This window comes from Typopeltis vanoorti, chromosome 11, assembly GCF_054136105.1.
Source record: "Typopeltis vanoorti isolate ZY-2024b chromosome 11, IOZ_Tvanoo_1.0, whole genome shotgun sequence".
In the NCBI taxonomy this organism is placed as follows: Eukaryota; Metazoa; Arthropoda; class Arachnida; order Uropygi; family Thelyphonidae; genus Typopeltis; species Typopeltis vanoorti.
This window is the reverse complement of record NC_143559.1, coordinates 97,034,704-97,055,742: the sequence shown is the minus strand read 5'-3', so window position 1 is coordinate 97,055,742 and position 21,039 is coordinate 97,034,704. Positions and strand designations below refer to the sequence as shown.

General features: G+C 30.3%; 1 protein-coding gene across 1 annotated transcript in view; it reads left to right on the top strand.

Annotated features, from left to right (window-relative positions):
- The window catches only part of LOC150101863 (transducin-like enhancer protein 4), a 150,184-nt gene extending 130,441 nt beyond the window's left edge, over nt 1-19,743 (top strand). Inside the window, exons 12-22 of the mRNA XM_090400956.1 lie at nt 327-435; nt 3,287-3,432; nt 3,804-3,868; nt 5,718-5,898; nt 7,224-7,292; nt 7,390-7,491; nt 11,461-11,606; nt 12,008-12,119; nt 13,536-13,618; nt 16,802-16,982; nt 18,857-19,743. Coding sequence (XP_090257082.1) covers nt 327-435; nt 3,287-3,432; nt 3,804-3,868; nt 5,718-5,898; nt 7,224-7,292; nt 7,390-7,491; nt 11,461-11,606; nt 12,008-12,119; nt 13,536-13,618; nt 16,802-16,982; nt 18,857-18,964 — 1,302 coding nt within the window. The 3' untranslated portion in view covers nt 18,965-19,743. The remainder of the gene's footprint in view (nt 1-326; nt 436-3,286; nt 3,433-3,803; nt 3,869-5,717; nt 5,899-7,223; nt 7,293-7,389; nt 7,492-11,460; nt 11,607-12,007; nt 12,120-13,535; nt 13,619-16,801; nt 16,983-18,856) is intronic.
- Nucleotides 19,744-21,039: the final 1,296 nt, after the last annotated feature.

Here is a 21,039-nt window from a genome sequence, read left to right as displayed (position 1 = left end):
GGATAAATACAGACACCTTTTAATTGCACATTAATAAAAAGTATGGTTATGTAAATATTAATATTTGGCTAGTTTCCTACATTCACCAACTTTATCTTTTATGGAAAAGCAGCAAGTAATAATGAACAGTGTTTGGTAGTTTTGAATTTGTTTCAAAAATATTTTGCTTAATAATATATCATAAATGAAATGCCTTGCTCATTTTAAAACATTAATATAAGCATGAGATATACTGCTACTGAGATTAATAAGAAAGAGTGATTCCAGAGAGAGAGAGAGAGAGAGTAAATATATAGTAAGTGTTTATGATGAAAATATTTTTTCAGAACGAGAAGTCTACCACACCTGTTCCAAAACCGGTTACCCCTACTAGTTCGACGGGGAGCACTCCTGGATCTAGTGGTCTGAAGTCATTGTCTAAAGCACCACATCTTGGTAAGCATTAGATAAAATTACTGTTTTTTGTCATCAGTCTTTTATGTTTATTTTGTAAGAGAACTTTCCTTTCCTTAAAATAGCCTTAACAGATCTTTTTCAACATTGTGAAATTAGGTTTGATTTTTCTTTTTGCTGAGCACTTTTTTTTGTAAGGACAACTTTTGTACAAATCTCAAAAATGTCCAAAATATAGAATAAATGCTCTGCTAATATCTGAAAGAATATTCCTAATAACTCCTCAAAAATGACTTCTCTGTCTGTCAAGAAAAGTTCAATTAGATCAGCTGGTAACCATGCTTACACAAGTTTGCTCTATTCCTTATTTACACAGATATTCAGTTCTGACTTTTCCTATCTATTGTAAATCAGAACAATGGATAGTGATCATGAAATTCATTCATCTCTTCTACTAATATCCTTATACGTTAATAATTTTTTACATAATTCATATTTCAACCCATTCACTCCAAGTGTAATGTAGGTGTAATGAAAGGTTTAGATTTTGATATGTATTTGGTTATTTCACCTTGTACTGCAGTACCAATAAAGAATCATAACTTACAATTTTAAAGAAAAGAAAGAAATTCAAGTATGCTAAACATTCCATGTTTTTAAGGATTATTTATTAGAAAAGTACTGTGAGAATGTATCTTGGAGTGGGGGTGTGTGTGGGGGGGGAGAACTAGATTTTTTGTTGTTCAAAATTTCATTCTTATTGTTGGTTTTTTTTTTTTCAACATTTGTTAGCAGTGAACAGTGGAATAGCAAAGTTGGTTATTTAGAATGATTTTTTGCTTTTCAATTGAGATTCAAGTGGTTTAAAATTAGTTGCCTCTGGTTATGTCTACTTAATTGAATGATTCGCTGATAGCTGATCTTGATCTTTCAAACACATCATTCAGTCCAAAAAGCCCTTCACATTCATTCTCCTATTAAAGTTATCATATCTTTATGTCATGGCTGTTTGAAAAGTTTTGATGCATTCGTACATGTGTAATACATCATTTGAATATACAGTAACGTGACAGTTATCTGGGTTCTGATTAACCAGTTATCCACCCTTTCATGGCAAAAGGCTTAGTTTATGATTTGTTTTCAGAGGCATAATGTATCTGTGCAATGTGCTTCTGCATTTGTAATTGCTAAAAAAAAAACAAAAAAACATGCTGACTGCATTTATTAGATTTGTTGTTTTTTTATGTATTTATTTTTTTAAAAAGATTTTCCTCATATTTGAAATAAAAAAAAAAATAGTCAAAGCAGATATTTAGTATTACTGAACATTGTTGCCATGTTTTAGTAACAAAGATATTGTGCCTCAGTAACATTTGTCACATTTGATTTGAGTTTCTGATTTCTTCAGATTATTTAACTCCTTTTTAATTTTTAATTATTCAAAAAAATTTTTTAAAGTTTTCTTTTAGGCTTTCCACAAAGTAGTCTTAACTCAGAGGATTACTTTAAACAAAACATTTAAGAAAATTTTAGGATCATTACCTTCTAAAGTTTTTCTCACAACCTAAATGACAGCTGTAATTATTGCGTAAAACTATTTTGATATATTCGTCTTTGGCACTACAGCCCTATGTAGGGCCTTGGCCTCTCATTTTTGGGTTTCATAACTCACAACGAGCTGGGGTCGTTACCCCCACACTCATTATGATATGTTAATCCACTTAATTAATAGTGTATAACCTAACTTTCTGTGATGGCAACTGTTGGTCATTTGGATATTGATAGTTATGCATTCTGGTACGCTATATCTCATTCAGTTCAGTATGGTGAATATAAACGATTCGTCTATTGTAATTTAGATTTGGATAATTATATTTGCAGTTTGTATTCATTCCTTTTTTTTTCTTTTGATTGAAAAAGCATGTAGAATGAAATATATTAAAAACAATAACCTTAATAGATAACAAATGGTTATCATATATTTTAATATTAAACTCGACTTAATAAATACAATGTACAGTAAATAATTTACTGTACTTTTATAATTGAGACATGATGTACATATTATATTCACACATAAATTTACAATATAAACTCAAATAACTTAAGAATGATTGTATGGATCAGGATTTAATCTTGTCCCTAATTTTATAGGCTATTCCCTTTTTATCACTCTGACAGTAGTACGTATTACCAGTTAACTTGGGTTTTTTACTCCTACAAACCCATTCATGAGCACATGCATTTAACAGTTATACATAGTCAGATCATGTCTTATTCTGTCAGAATTAGGCCTGACATTAATAAACTCCTGAATACCATGACATAGCACAGAAAATTGAAGATTTGGTCGTTTAACAAATGTATATGTTTACTTAAAACCCATTTTTCCTAATTTTTTTCTAAAATTTAAGTGAGTAATCTTAGCTGAAAGCTTCACTAACTATATTTAAATCAGTAATCCCAATGTGATTAATAGATCTATAATATAAATTTATTACACTGATTTTCACTGTTGATAAATGCTTCTCTCAGTTGGTAAGAAGATGTGAAGAGGCTTTTTGGCTGAAAGTGTTGTATGAATGCACAAAGAATTTTCCTCCTGGAAGCTTGGGTTTTTCGTCCTACAGAACAGGCAAGCCAGCAGAAGAATGCTCATGGTTAAAACATAACATATCTAATATTCTGACCTTGATTTTGCCATAAATTCAAACAGTATGTTTTTTTTTTTTTTTTTTTAAGCATATATTCTGGTATCTTGCTTCATGGTAGTTTTTTAATCATATATTAATTGTTTAATGATAAAACTCAATTCTATTTAAAATAAAGAACTAATAACTTTTAATAGGGAATGAATGTGATATATGAAATGTATCCTAATAACATTTTGTAGGTCCATATCCATATTCTTTACATGGAAGTACTGCTTCATCTCATCCTGGTTTACCTGCTGATTTAAGTTCTAGTGTTGCGGCTTATTCACAGGGAATGCTACACAGTAATTTATCACCAGCCTTGAATTCATATTCACGTACACTGGTAAGTTTGGTTGCTTCGAAAATATTATTTAAAATTACGTTATTGTTAGAAAATTAAAAACATGTAGTCATGTTTGCTATTAAAAAATGTCAAATGTATATCATACAATAACATGATCCAAATAAAATTCTTAAAATTTCAGAATGCTGGTTTTTAATTAATAATTGTTCATTTTAATTTTATGTGAAGTAATAAACTTATTTCATGCAGTCTTTATATATTTACATAACATGTTTTTTTAAGGGCTTGATGTATTTTACATTTAAACAAGAAAATTTACTATCAGCAGTGTATTAAATAAACAAGATTAAATTTTATTTTAAAATTTAAATAAAATAATTTTATTTTAATGTATACCATTATATTGTCAGGTTGGTTATGATCCTCATCCTTCTATGCGAGCTTCTGCATTTGGAAGTATACCTGGTGGAAAACCGTAAGTATTTATTTTTTAGGAAAAAAAAAAGACTGATGCTATTCTTGTATTTCAATAAGTATTGATTTTAAAATATGTAATAATTAAATAAACAGAAGCTAATATAATTATATTTTTCTAAAATTTAAAATTAATTTCAATATGAATTTTTTTAAGATTTTTAAAAATGATAAAATGGGAAAGCAGTCATATTATTAGATGCATTTGCTAATCATTGACAATTGTCAGATGGGCTAAGCCAGATGCTTTGCCCACCTATTTACCTATTCTATTTTTATACATATAATCTAGTCAGGCAGATTGGTGAAATTTTGTATTTGAGATTTTAACTAAAATATGTTCAACCATTTTAATTTTGATTAAAATCAAACAATCTTCAGTTCTTATATGCAAAGCAAAATGGTAATCACACATTTTAGCAAAGATCTCAGATGATTTCATGAACAGATGATGATTCATCTTTAAATTAAGATACACACCCATACCCATAAAGCCTCAGTCTCTATAGTTGTGTGTGTGTGGTTGCACATCCTAGTTTTGATAGCTTAGTTAATAATGACAAAGCCTGTTAGTTGGAAAGACCTATGACCAAATCCTCTCTAGGACACAGAGAAACTTTATAAAGTCTTTCAGCTAAATTAATCAGTGTGATATGGAATTGGCAGGTTTTTCCTCTTGCATGAGAGACAAATCAGCCACAGAATATATAGAAATGATAGACATAGTATACCATGCAGATAGCATCAACCATACTGGGGCATTAATTAGGTTTCTATGAAACCAAATTAGTTGGCCATGATAGGCCATTGATCCATGTGAGTTGAATATCTAATTTTAGTATTCTAATCTTTTTTTTTTTGCTAGTTTCCTATATTGTCATATAACTAATATAAGGATAACTAATCTAATCTACTTTTGAATTTTGCATTCTTTGGATTGTTCTTGAATTCGACCACATAAAGAAGCAACAAATATGTTTTGTATTGCAATTCAAATTACAGCTTGAAACTTGAATGCTAATACCTTGACACATCTTTTAAGTTACATGATTATTTCCTCAGTACCCAGCACCCTTCTTTTTCTTTCATGAATTCAATTAATAACAGTTTGTTTTAGTTAAAATGAGTCAATAGAAAAAAATCGAATAGTAAACTGCAACTCTGTGGTCAGGTTTTAGCTTACTCAATTTGATATATGATTAACATATTTATATGGAATTATTGGAAGATTACAGTTGTCGTATATTCAGTTAATGCTTTCAATCAGCTGACATTTCTTTTTATGAGTTGCCAAATATTGGAAACTTTCTGGCCCTTTTTTTTGTCATTTCCTGAGTTAGTGAATTTTTGTTACAGAAGTCTTACTTAACAAAAAAAGTAAGACTTTTTCTCCCAGAAAGTCATTTTTTTAACCTGCTGTCCAAGAAAATCGCACTGTTTCAGACAATAATATGTAGTGTTAGGGACCACAAGATGGCAGCTGTCTGTTGTACTCTCCTCCCTGGATGTTCATGAAAATCATTGATAGCCTTCGATTATCAGTAATGACTGCTAACGGTATTTGAAACATTAGAGTTAAATGGCCTTACCTACTCACTTTAGGGAATAAAATATTGGTGAATTTTATTTCTTCTTTTTATGTAAAATGGAACAAGTGAGTCAGTTAGTTATTGATGTTGAGCTTGTTTGCAATAATATTTATTCTTTTTATTTCATTTTTGCTTCTGTTTAAAGGCAAAGTTAATGGTATTGATATTCCAGTTATTCTCTTAAGATGTTTATTACTAAATTTGATTGTAGTGTATATTTATTTATTATCTGATCTTAGATTTTTCTTCCCCTCTAAACAGAGCATATTCATTCCATGTGAGTGCTGATGGGCAAATGCAACCTGTACCATTTCCTCCAGATGCTCTAATTGGACCAGGAATTCCAAGACATGCACGTCAGATTAATACTTTGAGTCATGGTGAAGTTGTATGTGCTGTGACTATTAGTAATCCTACAAAATATGTCTACACTGGAGGAAAGGTAAGCCTGACTTTATAATTATGAAATTTTTTTTGTCAAGCTTGTTTATTTTAAAATGAAAAGTGAAAATCTCATTAAATTATTTGTGTAAGTAGGTAATTTCATGATGAAACTGAATTATTAATAAACCATATTAGAACATCTAGTTAGGATATAATTACTGGTTTCATTGTTGTCAAACATTCAGAGCATTCGTTCGATAAGAGACTTTATAAGATGAATACATATTTCTAAAACAAACAATACAATTAAAATGAAGAAATTTTCTGTCCAATAATCACATTTCATTGTATCTATCCCAAATATTTTTCTTTGATCACTATGAATTCATTGAACAGAGACAAACAGTCAACCAACAATGTTCAGAGAAAAAGACCCGAATTGTGGCCTAACAAGCTGATCATCCATCACAAGAATGCACCAAGCCATAGTGCGCTCGTTGTGACAGAGTTTCTGGCCAAAAAATAGATTACTGAATTAGGTCATCCTGCTTATTCACGCGACTTAGCTCCCTGTGATTTTTGGCTGTTTCCAAAATTAAAGACTGCGCTAAAAGGACAAAGATTTTCTGACATCGCCAATATCCAGCATAACGTAATAAAAGAGCTCGAGAGTATTCTGGAAAAAGAGTTCCAGGCCTGTTTCCAAAAATGGGAACACTGTCTAAACCAGTATATAAATGCCCAAGGGGACTACTTCGAAGGCAACAGTAGCCACTAATGTATACTTCTGAACATAGGGCTTTTTTTACAGGTGCATTCCATGAATTAAATTGTCACACCTTGTACATATATTGAGTTTTGGGATAAGAAGCATGGTGACATATATACTGCTTAAGGAGTTAGCGTTAATGCAGAGTGCATAAGGCTTATTGCAGGAGACTAAAAATGAAATATGCATTTTTTTTTTTTTTTCAGGTTTAAGAAGATTTATGTAAACACATAAATAGTTTGCAGTATATATGTAAGAAAAATTAAATTTTTCTTTCATTTTTTTCATGAGTTTAAAAGTTTGAGCAGAGCTTACTAAAAATGCATATTCACAGAATGTATTTCCTCAGAGGTAAAGCAGTTTTTTCCAAGCTTTTGCCCCCCCCTCCTTCCTCTCTCTCTCCCTCTCTCTCTCAGATTTTGTATAGATTTTATTCATATAAAAAGTTTTATTGAATTGAATTCAATCCAGTTGAATTATTAAATTAAAGTTCATATTTCTTAAAGTTAGAGAGACCTCTCCATTGTAATCCTTATCTATAATCTCTCATAAATAAATAGTAAATGTTATGAAGTATTTTCTTGATGTGTTTTGTCTTTTTATGTAACATATAGGGTTGTGTTAAAGTATGGGATATTAGTCAGCCTGCTAGCAAAAGCCCAGTTTCTCAACTTGATTGCCTTGTGAGTATAGTTTTATTTTATCACCTTTGAATTTGCTGGTTTTTGAAATTATTAAGTATTTTCATTACATTTTTATGCTACATTTATTGTATTTTAGCAACGGGATAACTATATTCGATCCTGTAAACTGTTACCTGATGGAAGAACACTCATAGTAGGAGGTGAAGCAAGTACCATTTCAATATGGGATTTGGCAGCTGTAAGTTTTCTTCTGTGTGCATTTGAATGGCATAGTTTATTTCTTTTTCACATTTAATTCTTCTTTTTGACATGTAGATATTAATTACTGTGTACTACAAAATACTACTGTGGACAGTTTTTTTAATTTCTTATTTATTTCATGAATTATACAGTTTTTATGAAACTGTATAATTCATGACATATGTATACTTTATGGGAAAAAAAAATCTTAATATAAAGATATATAATTCCTCATTCTATCATAAGATAAACACTGCTGTATTCTTTTAATATAATGTTGAACATCCAAGTATTCTTTTGGACATAAGGAGAATTATTTACAAATATCCATTTCACTTATGACCAAAGACATGATTTAGAAATTTTAAGATAGCTTTTCAAAATTAGCCATAGAAAAAAGTAGTTCCACATGTGAGGAATTGATCACTGATAAGCAGAATATAACCTCAAATATAACACCATTAGGCATTTAAGTGTTATATTTCGTTTAGCAGATATAGAAATAGATTGCTTTCATTAAAGTTACTTGTAATTACTAGGTGAGAATTCTTAATGATTATCAACAGTAGTGCACTCAGGATTTAATCTTGGGGGGCTTGAGTTGAGTAGACGATTTGAGAATATACACTATGCATCGCATATGACCTATGACTTGAGCATCTGCAATGATCGCTAATTCATAAGTAGTATAGAAATAGAAGACATGACACAACGTAAATAAAAAAATAATAATTTTAATTAGGAAAAGATTTTTGGAAAATTTTCTAGTGTTTTTTTTCCCTCTTTCTTTCTTTCTTTCTTTTTTTTTTTTAGTGGGGGGCAGGACCCTTGTCCCCCCCTATGTGTGCACCACTGATTCTCAGTGTCCCAATCTAAAATCTTTTTGAATGTTTTTACTCAAGTTGTTGATGTTGCATCCAATATATTTCAATTTTTTTATAACTTTAATATGGTAAAATGTAATTTTGTAGGTTTAATTTGAAGAACTTAGAATATAAGGAACATGAGAGAAAACTCTCAAAATAATATGCAGCTGCTGTAGCACAATTGGAAGAATAGCAGAACATTGCGCCCTTTGATTGGAAAAAGACCTGGGTTCGATTCTCGTCATGACAAGGGGAATCCTTATATGGACTTTTTCAATTGAAGGTGAGTTAGCTGATCTCATATGGTGGTAGCAGGATTTTTTCTCCTGGAAACTCTGGTTTTTCATCCCACATACAGACAAATCGGCCTTCAGAACACACACAATTTACAGACAAAAAATATTGGTGATGGTGGGCAATAGATGGTGCTGATGGTAGTAGTGTCATAGTTGGAGAATTAAGTAGTAGTGGAGAGGATGAGATGCATTTAGCAAAGTAGAGTAGTGTGCCCTCCCACAATGAGTCTTTGGACTCCCTGGAGGTGTCGGGTAATAATAATTAAATTGAAACAGACATGAGATTGTAACATCTACTACAAAGCACAAGTATGGAAACATAACATGATAAAAGTGAATTTACTTATTTGTAACAGTACTGTGAAAACTTTTAGCTACGTTAAAGTACTTATTTTGAAATAATCCATCTACTTTAAGTTTTAGTGTTCAGCTGCAGTTATGTCCGATCCATTTGATAACTGAATATTTATTAAGATCTGTAAAAATACTCTCTAGTTTCTAATTGTCTGGTAATGAAGGTAGTAAGGGATTTTCATATTTGGCTTATTTCAGTTTTTATTCTCAGACTTCTTTCTGTTTAGCTGATAACTTAGCTAGACAGTTCTGATTACATGTTGCATTCCATTTTGGATCTTTCATCAGTTATGAGTAAAATCCATTGAACAGTGTTGAAATGCAGTATGGATCATTACAGGTTATCATATTTTCCCTTGACAGCCATTTTTATGTAGCATAGACAGTAAACAGTAAAGCAATTTAAATTTTTATGTGTTATAAATTTTTGTCTAGTTAAGTTCTATAATAAGTGCCGACTCTCAGCTCTATGACATGAGATATTTGTTCTCATTGTAATTGAGATTTATTCTTTTCTGTATTTTTCATTCTTTTGAAAAAAAAATTGCTGTTACACATGTGAGTGCTGATATGGACACTCAGGATTGTGCCTGGGAATGTTTCAAATTATCATATACAGTTCCATTCTGATTAAGTCATTTTCCATAAGTTAAAAAAAAAAACATGCATAAAATGCCAACTAATCCTATACTTCTCATAAAAAGTGTCAGTTATCCTGTTTACAATTACTTTTCTGCTGTTTTAATAGTTCAAAAGCTTTCTTGTGATTCATTTCAGTTACAACTTTCTACTTATTGTCAGCTGTTCATTTGATTATCATAAACATATTTGCCAGCATGGCTGGCTGAATAGTTAGCATATTCACTCTACAACTAACAGGCTGCAGATGTTTGCAATTTTGTGGATGGGTGTTTGTGATTGTTTTTAGGTGGAAGATGAGTTTGATTTCTTGGTGTGAGATTACCTCCCAAATTATTGCGGGCTTGAAGTGAAGTGATGTGGAAAAAAAGTTCCATATTTTATCTCTCAATAGAGAAAGGTTTAGATTATTATTAAAAAAAAAAAAGAAGCAAATTGCATTACTCTAAAAGGTGGAATCAAACATGCTCACCACTATCCTTAAACCAATATTTTGAAGTTTTTATCTCTTGTACAATAGAAATAAATCTCAAAACAAATTACTAGAAATATTGATCTCTAGAGTATTGTTTAAAAAGCATACTGAACTGTAAGTTTATAAATAAATCTGATGATTGCATTAATGTTTAAGTGCTGATGTGTATTACAACAACTGTTGATACTCATGTAGTGACCAGTTATGATTTTATTGGTAATTCTACATAGACGTTACCAATTGGTTAATAATCATTGCATTAATAATCATGCACAGCAGAATGACATGCTGCTGTGTATTTCTATGCCAAGACATGACAAGTATTTTTTTTTTTGTATGTACTTGCTATCTACCTTTTTCTTTATGAAACCTGCCTCCAAAAGTTTATAGACCTATGGTACTTTAGGTCTGATAGTAAATATTTAAATGTTTATATATATCATAATATATTTGTTGATTAAATGATTATGAATAAACATGAAACTTGAAAATGCTATTTATGGCTAAATTAACGTTTAAAATAAATTTTGAAATAATCTAGATATATATATGATATTTTAAGTCAAACTAATCAATTAGATCTGTTTGAATAATTAATGTCTGTTATGCAAAGAAATTTCTTAACATCCATATTAGCAAGAAATTGATAGATGGGTGTGTGGAAAATATACCAGTACTTCAACAACACCAAAAAAAAAAAAAAAAATTATGAATAATTATATATTTATATATAAATAATTAGCCAAATAGTACATAATTAAGCACATCAGTCTCATTTTGAAGATTTTCACACTATATGACCATAATCATTTGAAAAATTGTACAAGTTTACAAAATATCAGTTTCTCTAAATCTCAGTCTCACATTTGAAAGGTCATGAACTTTTGTACATTAATAATAAAAATCTGTTGACTTTAAAGAAAAATGGTTATATATATATATATATATATATTTTTTTTTGGTCTTATCAGTATTTTTTTACCATTTTGGCAGTTTTGGAATAATGTATCTTCATTGGTTAGTGAAGCATTTTGATTAGTCCTTACAGCTTGTTGAACTTCTTAAAGTAAAAAGAGGGATGGTGATTTTATTCCTAGAAAAAAATCAACATCTCTGTTTTTACTAAGAAAATGATTTGTGTCCTAAGAAATTTAGCTGAAGATTAATCTGTTAAATAGTCATATTTATTTCTTAATACTGTGGGACATTGACGGTGATAATTTCTTAATACTGTGGGACATTGACAGTGTAATATTGATGATTTATACAATTTCTAACATGGATTAAAATATTTTGTACTGATTGAAAAATCTATTTTTGTTGTTCCTAATTTCTAGCCTACTCCACGCATTAAAGCTGAATTAACATCGAGTGCCCCAGCATGTTATGCTTTAGCAATTAGTCCAGATTCCAAAGTGTGCTTTAGTTGTTGTAGTGATGGGAATATTGCTGTTTGGGATTTACATAACCAGTCGCTAGTCAGGTAATTATTATATAGTTTCTAAGATTTAAATATTTAATAATACCTGATATAATTGATTTTCTGAATCTCATTGATGCCTATTTATATTATGTAAAGTCAACAGTGAAAGGAAGATATTGAACTTCAATTCTAATTTCTCTGTATTTAATTTTTTCGTCTAAGCGTCGTTGAGCATCGAACAGGCATACTGTCATTAAATTATTCTTTTTTGGCAGAGTAAAGTTATTTGACACTATATTTGCAACATCAAAGATCACATTGATATTAAAGCAAATAATATTGTTATAATTCATATTTAATAAGCAGGTAAATTAAAAACGAATTTAAGATTACGGTAATTTTCAGTTAGGCAATTAATTTGTATATGAAAGAAAGAAACAGTTTTGTACTTACTCTTGCAGGCAATTCCAAGGACATACAGATGGAGCCAGCTGTATTGATATTTCCAGTGATGGTACAAAATTATGGACAGGTGGCTTGGATAATACAGTGCGTTCCTGGGATCTGAGAGAGGTAAGAAATTCTGGATGTTATCTTTCAACACAGTTAAAGTGCATTCTTTAAACTTTAATGATGACCTGAAGTAGAAAAAAAAATATATCCAGTTTTGATCTCCAGATCAGGATTCCTAGCTTAACTAATCTTTGGCCCGCCCTCTGTGTTATTGTACTGTAGGTTTTCAACAAGCTTTTGTAAGAGGATAGACAGAAAAAAAAAGTGTATTATGCAACTTACATAATTTTTTTAGCTTATATTAATTAAAAGAATATCAGCTATCTGTTAATTAATTTATCTGCTAGATATATTCTTTATATATAAATAATTAGCCAAATAGTACATAATTAAGCACATCAGTCTCATTTTGAAGATTTTCACACTATACGACCATAATCATTTGAAAAATTGTACAACTTTATAAAATATCAGTTTCTCTAAATCTCAGCCTCACATTTGAAAGGTCATGAACTTTTGTACATTAATAATAAAAATCTATTGACTTTAAAGAAAAATGTTTATATATATATATATATATATATATATATATATATATTGGTCTTATCAGTATTCTTTTACCATTTTGGCAGTTTTGTAGTAATGTATCTTCATTGGTTAGTGAAGCATTTTGATTAGTCCTTACAGCTTGTTGAACTTCTTAAAGTAAAAAGAGGGATAGTAATTTTATTCCTATAAAAAAAATCAACATCTCTGTTTTTACTAAGAAAATGATTTGTGTCCTAAGAAATTTAGCTGAAGATTAATCTGTTAAATAGTCATTATATTTATTTACACCCTATTATGCAATAAAATGCACAATAGTAACTACCAAAAAATGTTGCATATGTTTATGATATAAAAAGAATACATGATTTGGATCAATGATTCCTTAATTTTTTAATGAATTAATTTTGAATTTGGAAATTTTAAAGAGCCTTTAAATTAACATATAAAAAGTTTGTCTTATGTGATAAGATGATTGAAAGTGTATACACAGAAAACTAAAATATTCTAAAACAGTGAATTTCTGATATCTCGCAATTTGACTTTTTTATAATTTTTTTAAATAAATGGTGGGAATTATTATGACTCTCTGAAGAATGATTTAATAAAGAATGAAAATGATATAAAAATTTCATTTACAGCAGTTAATTTATTTCGCTTCTCCCTACTTTAAGTTATTCTTTATGCTTACAGCTGACAGTCATAGTTGATGCTATATACTCTGTGAATGTTTTGAAAAGCATTTTTAAGTTTTAATTGAGCTAGGAAATAAATGCAAATAAGTGCATTTTTTTTAGATGAAATAGTATCAGTATTGGCTAACTAAAGTATTGCGATCTCAGTTCAAGTATTAGTGGAATTTTATGCAGTGCAATCTGTCTTTTGGAATTCCTTCAGAAATTTAAATGCATGATGTGTTATTTTTGTTAGGGCCGCCAGCTACAGCAGCATGATTTCACTTCCCAAATATTTTCACTTGGCTATTGTCCTACTGGAGAATGGTTGGCAGTTGGGTAAGTACAGTTCTAGTTATAAGTTTTATTATGGTAGATTTAAACTTTATTGGTGCTTTGGAGTAATTGGTGCCCAGATCCTTGTATACAAGGTGTCTCATTTGAATTTTTCATAGTTCTAAGAGAAACACAAAATTAAAACATACAATAAATGAGAAATAATTACCTATTCCATTCATATAAAAGCATTGTAGACTCTCCCATAGTTTGTTGTTTTATGGGATATTAGGAAAATGCAGGATGTTTATTTATAGGATGTTAGAAAAATGTTTGTATTAGTGCTTACATATTAACTTATCTCGTACTCAAGCCACTCTAAATTTTGGATGATTTTTAACAAGAGAATTGAGAACAATCAAGAAAATCAGCCTTTTTTTCCCTTGACTAATTTCCTTATTTTCTCGAGTAAGATTTTTAATTAAAATTTTGTAAGCATTTAATATATTTCCTTGACTTTAATTAAGAATATTAAAAATGATTAACATTTTTAATATCCAGGATAAGATTTAAATGCAGATTATCATCTTGGAAGCTAACTGCAATATTGGATTGAGTTGGGGGTGGGGGAACAGGATTGTGGCAGTTATAATTACTAAAAGTGCAGAGATGAGAGCACTGTAGTTCACTGATGCAACAAATATACCAGTACTGTTTCAAATGCTTGTTGTGTTGAATTGATCCATTGATAAAACAGTATTACAAGAGTTTGTTGTTCTCAAGTGATGTGAAGTGGTAATCATAATTTCAGCTTGTGCTTGATATCTGTGTGTGAAAAGAAGGTATTTTCATCCTATCTCAGTGTTCTTGATTGATCAGAATACCAAGCAGTATCACAAAAAAAAAATACATAAGGAAGTTGTCAAATTTTTACTAATACTGATACTTGAAAAAGGCTACCAGCACAGCCCATTAAAAAAAAAAAAAAAGAAAAAAAAGAAAAGAAAAAAGGAAGATGTGAATAAGCTATAATTAAATGGAATAAATAGCAAAGCCTCCAGAGAAACAAATGATGTATATGTATTTTGATGGCGTACACTAATATCATGTGAAGTGGAAACTCTAAGAGTGCATTTTTTATGTGCAGTTGCATAACTACTGTACCATATTTTAAACAAGTATGAATCCCTCATGATAATCTGAATATGCATGCTTCCTGGTTTCAAAATCTTGTAATGCAGGTGTTTTTGAGCCCACTCACTCACTCATCACTCTTGAACCCATCCAGACTTTGGATGTGCTCAAGAGAAATGAAAACCTATAAGAAAGGATTCTAAAATGATAGTTACATTAGGAATATTTGCAATCATAAATTAATGTTCTATGTACTTCTTTTATCAAAATTTTAAAAAGAAAAAAATTAGGACTCCATTATTTCAATTTCCTTTTATCATAAATATTAATAACATTCAAATGGGAAGTTTGATGAGAATTACTTTCAGATATGGCTTTTTTTTTTCTTTTTTCTTTTTTTTTTTTTCAATTGAAGGTGAGTTAGCTGATACAGAGGTAGCAGGATTTTTCATCCTGCATAACAGACAAATTGGCTTTGAGAACACACACAATTTACAGACAAAAGTACTAGTGGTGAAGGTGATAGTTGCAGTTTGGTGGAGACGGAGTTGTAGAGTAGGTGCCCTCCCTCGATGAGTCTTTGGACTCCTTGGAGGTGTCACGTAATAATAAAAGCTTAAATCCCAATCTGGAAATTTGAATATTGCAGCTTTTGATGGATTGTAAAATTCCAATAAAAGAACAGAACTCTTGCATTTCAGAATTCAGAATGCACTGCTTACACTGCAATAAGATATTTCTGCACACTTTCAGTTGTCTCAGTATAGCTGAAAGTTTAAATCTACAAGAACACATGTGCAGATCTGTATGTAACATCTACATGGTATATACAGATCTAATGCATGTAACATGTAGATGGTTTAAAACCTTAGTTGACTCACTGTATTATCCAACTAGAAAGCCATAATTTGGTTTTCTCCCTATAAATTAAGTTAAACCCTTCTTCAGGCAATAATAGTAAATTCATGCTTGGTTAGTTTTTGCTAACATAGGTAGGCTTGAATCCCATGTAAGATATGGCTGCATATAACAACCTTCTCTGAAAAGTGTATATAGCTTTTTGATTTAATAAGATTTTTGTTTTAAAAAAAATTGCTTTTTAAGGTACAAGGAGTGACAACAGAAAGTTTGTTCTTGGCTATTAACATTTTTACCCAGAAATGTATTTGTTTCTTTTCTTAATTTTTTCTTTGCTTTCTGTAAACATGCCCAAAATCAAATGGAAGCAATTATTTCCATTGCTATAGCCTCTGTGGCTGAGTGGTTTTGCTACATGTTGTCTGGAAAAGGGAGTTAAGTTCAGATCCTCACAGTCAATGGGAACTTTGTGCTATTTTTACAGATAGGACTAAATTAGCCAATTTGGGTGGAGATTGTTCTCCTGAAATTTGGGCTTTTATTCCTTCAAAACAAGTTCAAAAATGTAGAATGTATGCACGTACAGTTATATAATGAATAAATATGAGGATAATGAAAAAGAGCTGCAAAGAAGAGTTACAAAAATGATATCAGGATTATATATAGATTACAATGATAGGCTACATCACCTACCCCTCTTTGGGTGGGGGAGAGGGCGATGCAATAGAAGTGTATAAGTTTCTGAGAGAGTGTTATAGGATATTGATTGATGAAATTTTTCATTATATGAAAGGTGGGAGAGTACAAGAGGGCATCCATGGAAGTTAGTTTGCGGGCAGTTAAGAATTTGTGTAAGATGAAATAGCGAATGCATCCTGTGTGATGAGTTTAAGAGAAAGTATATGAGGAGTGTGTGTGGGCCTCCCTTGATGAGTCCTTGACTCCCTGAAGGTCTGATAATGATAATAGTCAATGGCCTACTTGTTTATTAGGGGTGATGGGTGACAAATCAGTAGTCCACTAGAATTAGTCAACCTGTGTGTACGTTTTTTACAATTAGGCAAGTTAATTGTTTTCTAACTATTCTGGAACAGCAGCATGTAGTCCACTATATTATATTTTACAGTAGTTTGCAATTGAATTATATTCATATTAATTCAGGTGTCTTTTGCTATCTGACAATCCCTGTAATTTATTTTTTTAAGTTAGTAATATATGTGTGTATAATATAATGTCATCTTTGCACTTTATTAGGATGGAGAGTAGTAATGTGGAAGTGCTTCATTGTACTAAACCGGATAAGTATCAACTCCATCTCCATGAAAGTTGTGTTTTATCACTGAAATTTGCTTATTGCGGTAAATGGTTTGTTAGTACCGGTAAAGATAATTTGTTAAATGCTTGGCGTACACCATATGGAGCTAGCATCTTTCAGGTAATTATTCTCTTTCAGTATTTTCTGATTTTTTAAAATGGAAATTATTTTTTCTCATAATTGTTTATATTTTAAATTTTACAATTTGGATATCTTGAAGATATCACATATGCTATGGATATCTTTAAAAATAGACAAACTGCAAAGCTATATTATTAGTACATTATTTGCTTACCATTTAACCGTAATGCTTTTTTGATTGAATTTGAAACAAGCAAGCAAAACAAAGTCATTGGACATCAGTAAAAGAGGGTAGTATAGATGCAAAGTGTGAGAATCACTATGACTAGAATCCAATTGCTGCAGTACATTAGCTTGATATTCTCGAAGTTGCATTTTGATGTGTGATATCATTATTGTTTAGGAAAGCATTTATATCAGTCCCTATTTGAAGCATAACAAAAAGAAAAGACTGAACAGTTAAAAAATATTTCAATAATCTATAGTATATTATTACCCATTTTCACAAGATATTTTTGGTATGCTGGTTCACAATGAAAACTAGAAATTTGCATGTCAAAGGTATAGCTTCTAACAGTTCAGCAATTTGGCCTTTTCTACTTTATATCATTTTACAGAAGTTATTCTGGTATTTGTTTTCTCTCTAAAGAAACTAGTACCATTTCAGCTTCAAGTTTTTTGTTGGAGTTGGCTTGTAGTTAAAGCTACACAAGATCAAGTGGAAAATTCTTAAACCTGTATAAAGTTTAAGAACTGGGATTGCATCAGTTATGATGGGTACTGGGGAAAAAAAATAAAAATAAAATATAGAAGAAATGCAATAATTATGAAATTTTAAAAGCTGAGAACACAGGGGTCCACAAAATTGTTTGTGGATTGTGTGCCACTTATGAGACGTTTGATGGACACAATCTACACTCCTTACTAGTTTCTCCATGTAACATGTTTTTTGCAGATTGTAGCTTTGTTGACATTTTTGATCATTGGATCAAAGTTTGGTATGAAAAAGCCATTGCCGACTGCACAAGTTATTTTACATACTTGACATTCTTTTTAACTATAAATGTATTATTTTTCCAAGTATAAATATCAAATCTTATTTAAAGAGATATGTTATTGTTGGCTTTTTTTTTTTTATCATCATTTCCATTCCTATCTTCCTTATTCTGTTTCCATAGTCTGATTATATGTGTGAGTGTATATATTCTCATGCCGATCTGTCTGCTTTATGGTGGGCTTTCTGCTTCCATATGAGAATATCTAACTCATCTTTAGTTGAAAAGATCTTATCCTTTCTTTCCTGTGAGACTCTCTCTCTCTCTCTCTCTCTAGAGAGCGCTGATAATTTTTACATGATGCCTACTCATGAAAGCTTATAAACTTCTAGTGCATTGGTAATGTGTGTTGGGTTAATGGTAATGTAATCTGATTCCTTTCTTCCAGAGACAAAGTGCAAAACTTTTCAAACACTTCAGACCTCCAATAGAAAACTGGTGGTCTCACACAGAGTAATGAAATTCATCTACCACCTAAAATTGTATCAAGCTCTGGTAGTACAAAGAAATATAATAAAGTACTCTTATGCTGTATATCTTTTACTCAAAGAGTAAAGGATACACAGCATGTTTTACTCAAAGGATATACAGTATCCTCTGAAGCAAAAAAAAATTTTAAAAACTTAGCATTGTCAGCACAGGTATTTCAGATATGACTAAAATGTTAATTGAGATAAATTTTAAATAAAATCTAAGTTTATTAGATTTTTCAAAGTTTGAGAATTATGTAATTTTGTTTCAGTTTAAATTCATCAGCGGTTATATATGTTTTCATTTGCCTAAAATAAGTATTTATTGTTATAATTTATAATATGGAATTCGGTTAATAGAATTAAATAAATATATTTTCCTCTGTAGTCAAAAGAATCTTCATCAGTCCTGAGTTGTGACATCTCTTCAGATGATAAGTATATAGTGACTGGATCTGGTGACAAAAAAGCTACAGTTTATGAAGTGATATATTGATGAATCTCGCAAAGTATTCCTGCAAGTAAATAAATAACTGCCAGTACCTGTTAAAAGTTTCTACTTAATACGACTGTGTTATTATGCAAAGGCAGCTAAAATCTCCACTGTTGCCAGAAGATGGTGTATCATTAACTATAGACATAATTGCAGGTGCACCAAAGTGAAGTGTATGAACTATACAGACAGTAACTGATAACATTTGTGGACTATATTGTACAGAAGTCTCCTATGAGCCTGATCTGAAACTTATTGAATATCAAAGGGAATCCTCTAAAACTGTTTTCTAGTGTTTATATGTAAAATAATAATGGACCACAGTCTCCTTTTTTTTAATGGCAGAACATTTACAGTGAGTTTGTTGTCCATCTTTTGTAATATTAGTATGATTTACTACCACGTACCGTAGTTCTGTACATTGTGTACAGCTGGTTAATAAGTTTTCTAAATTTTTCTGCCTTTCCACACATCATAGCATCAGAACACAGAAACCATCTATTAGTAGTAAATTAAACAGAGATACTACTTTAAGAAATTATTTTCTTGAATGTGTATATAAAGTTATTACATTTCATAATGACGATGGGAAATCTCCAAGGTTGTTTTAAAAGTGTGTAGAATTACCAGAAAGAATTCAATGTGCAACATGTTCTTGTAGTAATTTAGATGGGTATATGTTTTTTTTTTTAAGTTATTTTAATAATATAATATTTTTTAACTAGTCTGTAACTGTCTTTCAGGAAATATTTTTGACACAGAATTTATCTCGGAATATTACTTTTTTTTTTTCTTCAGTAATAATTTATTTCCATTTTAAACTTCAGATTAGAAGTTAAAATGGACCTTGACTTTTCCACTACCTTCTAATTTATGTGGATATTCCGTTTTGCTTTAATATAGCAATTTGAGATAATTTTGCTGCAATGACATTCCTTGGTTCCTGTCTGTGTACAGGCTTTATTAAAGAAAAAAAAATGGTGTATATATTTATGTATCTTTATTTTTGATTTTTATGAATTCAAATGGCCTGGAGGTTTTTCCATTAACTTTTATTATCAGCACTCAGGGTTTCAGTGTATTTAAATCATCTAGACAGGTCACTTTTGTGCCCCCCCCCTCACTTTTTTTTTTTTTTTAATTTTATTTTATTCCTATAATTATTATTGTTGATGTCTTGTTTGGCATATGAAAGTTCTATGTATGTAAACTGGGAAGTCTATATGTGTAATTTGTATATTTTTACTTTAAAATATGCCACAATTCTAAACCAGAATGTAAAATTCTTCTTATAGAGGGCATGACCATCATTTGCCTAAAGAATACATTCGTTAATGTTGCTTCTGTATGAGCAGTTGTGTGGAAATGTTAAGGGAAGTGCTTGTTTGAGAATTTCCTGATAATAAGGAACGTAATCCTAAACAAAACTTTATCGTAAAATTCACAGTTTGTTGCAATCTACCCTCACTATAGCAAACACTTTTCCTTTAATATTGAAAAGTCCCAGTCAATTCCCATCTCCATAGCTAATCAGTAATATTTTAAGCAAAATTCACTATAGCAGAATACCACTATAACAAATATTCTTTTAGGGACTAAAAGAATAAGAAGTTTGCCATAGCAAGAGTATATTGTATTTGTGGAATTGGGCAGTACAGCAAGTTTTCAACTAACAAATTGTAGTTTATATTTTGTAGTTCTCTTTTTTCTAAATGCTGTTATGTTAATATAAATTATTTAATCTGATGTTTACTAAAGAGAAATGAAAATGTTATTATTTTAAGATTTCTTATCAAATTATTTGATTATAGCAAATATTTCAGAACTTCTGGTTTGAAGGAAATTCTAAAAATAAGTGAACTTGATTAATGCAGTAATTAATTATAGTATGGCAAAGTTGGATTAATGCATAGTACTTATGATAGCATCAATTTTGTTTCTTTAAATAGATCAGGAAAAAAAAATTGGGGGGGGGGGAGAGGATGGTCATATTTCTTATTTATAATGGTGTCTTCCTCTTGTTTACACCTTGGCAGCCTAAATTATTTCATCTTACAAAATCGACACACACAATGTTT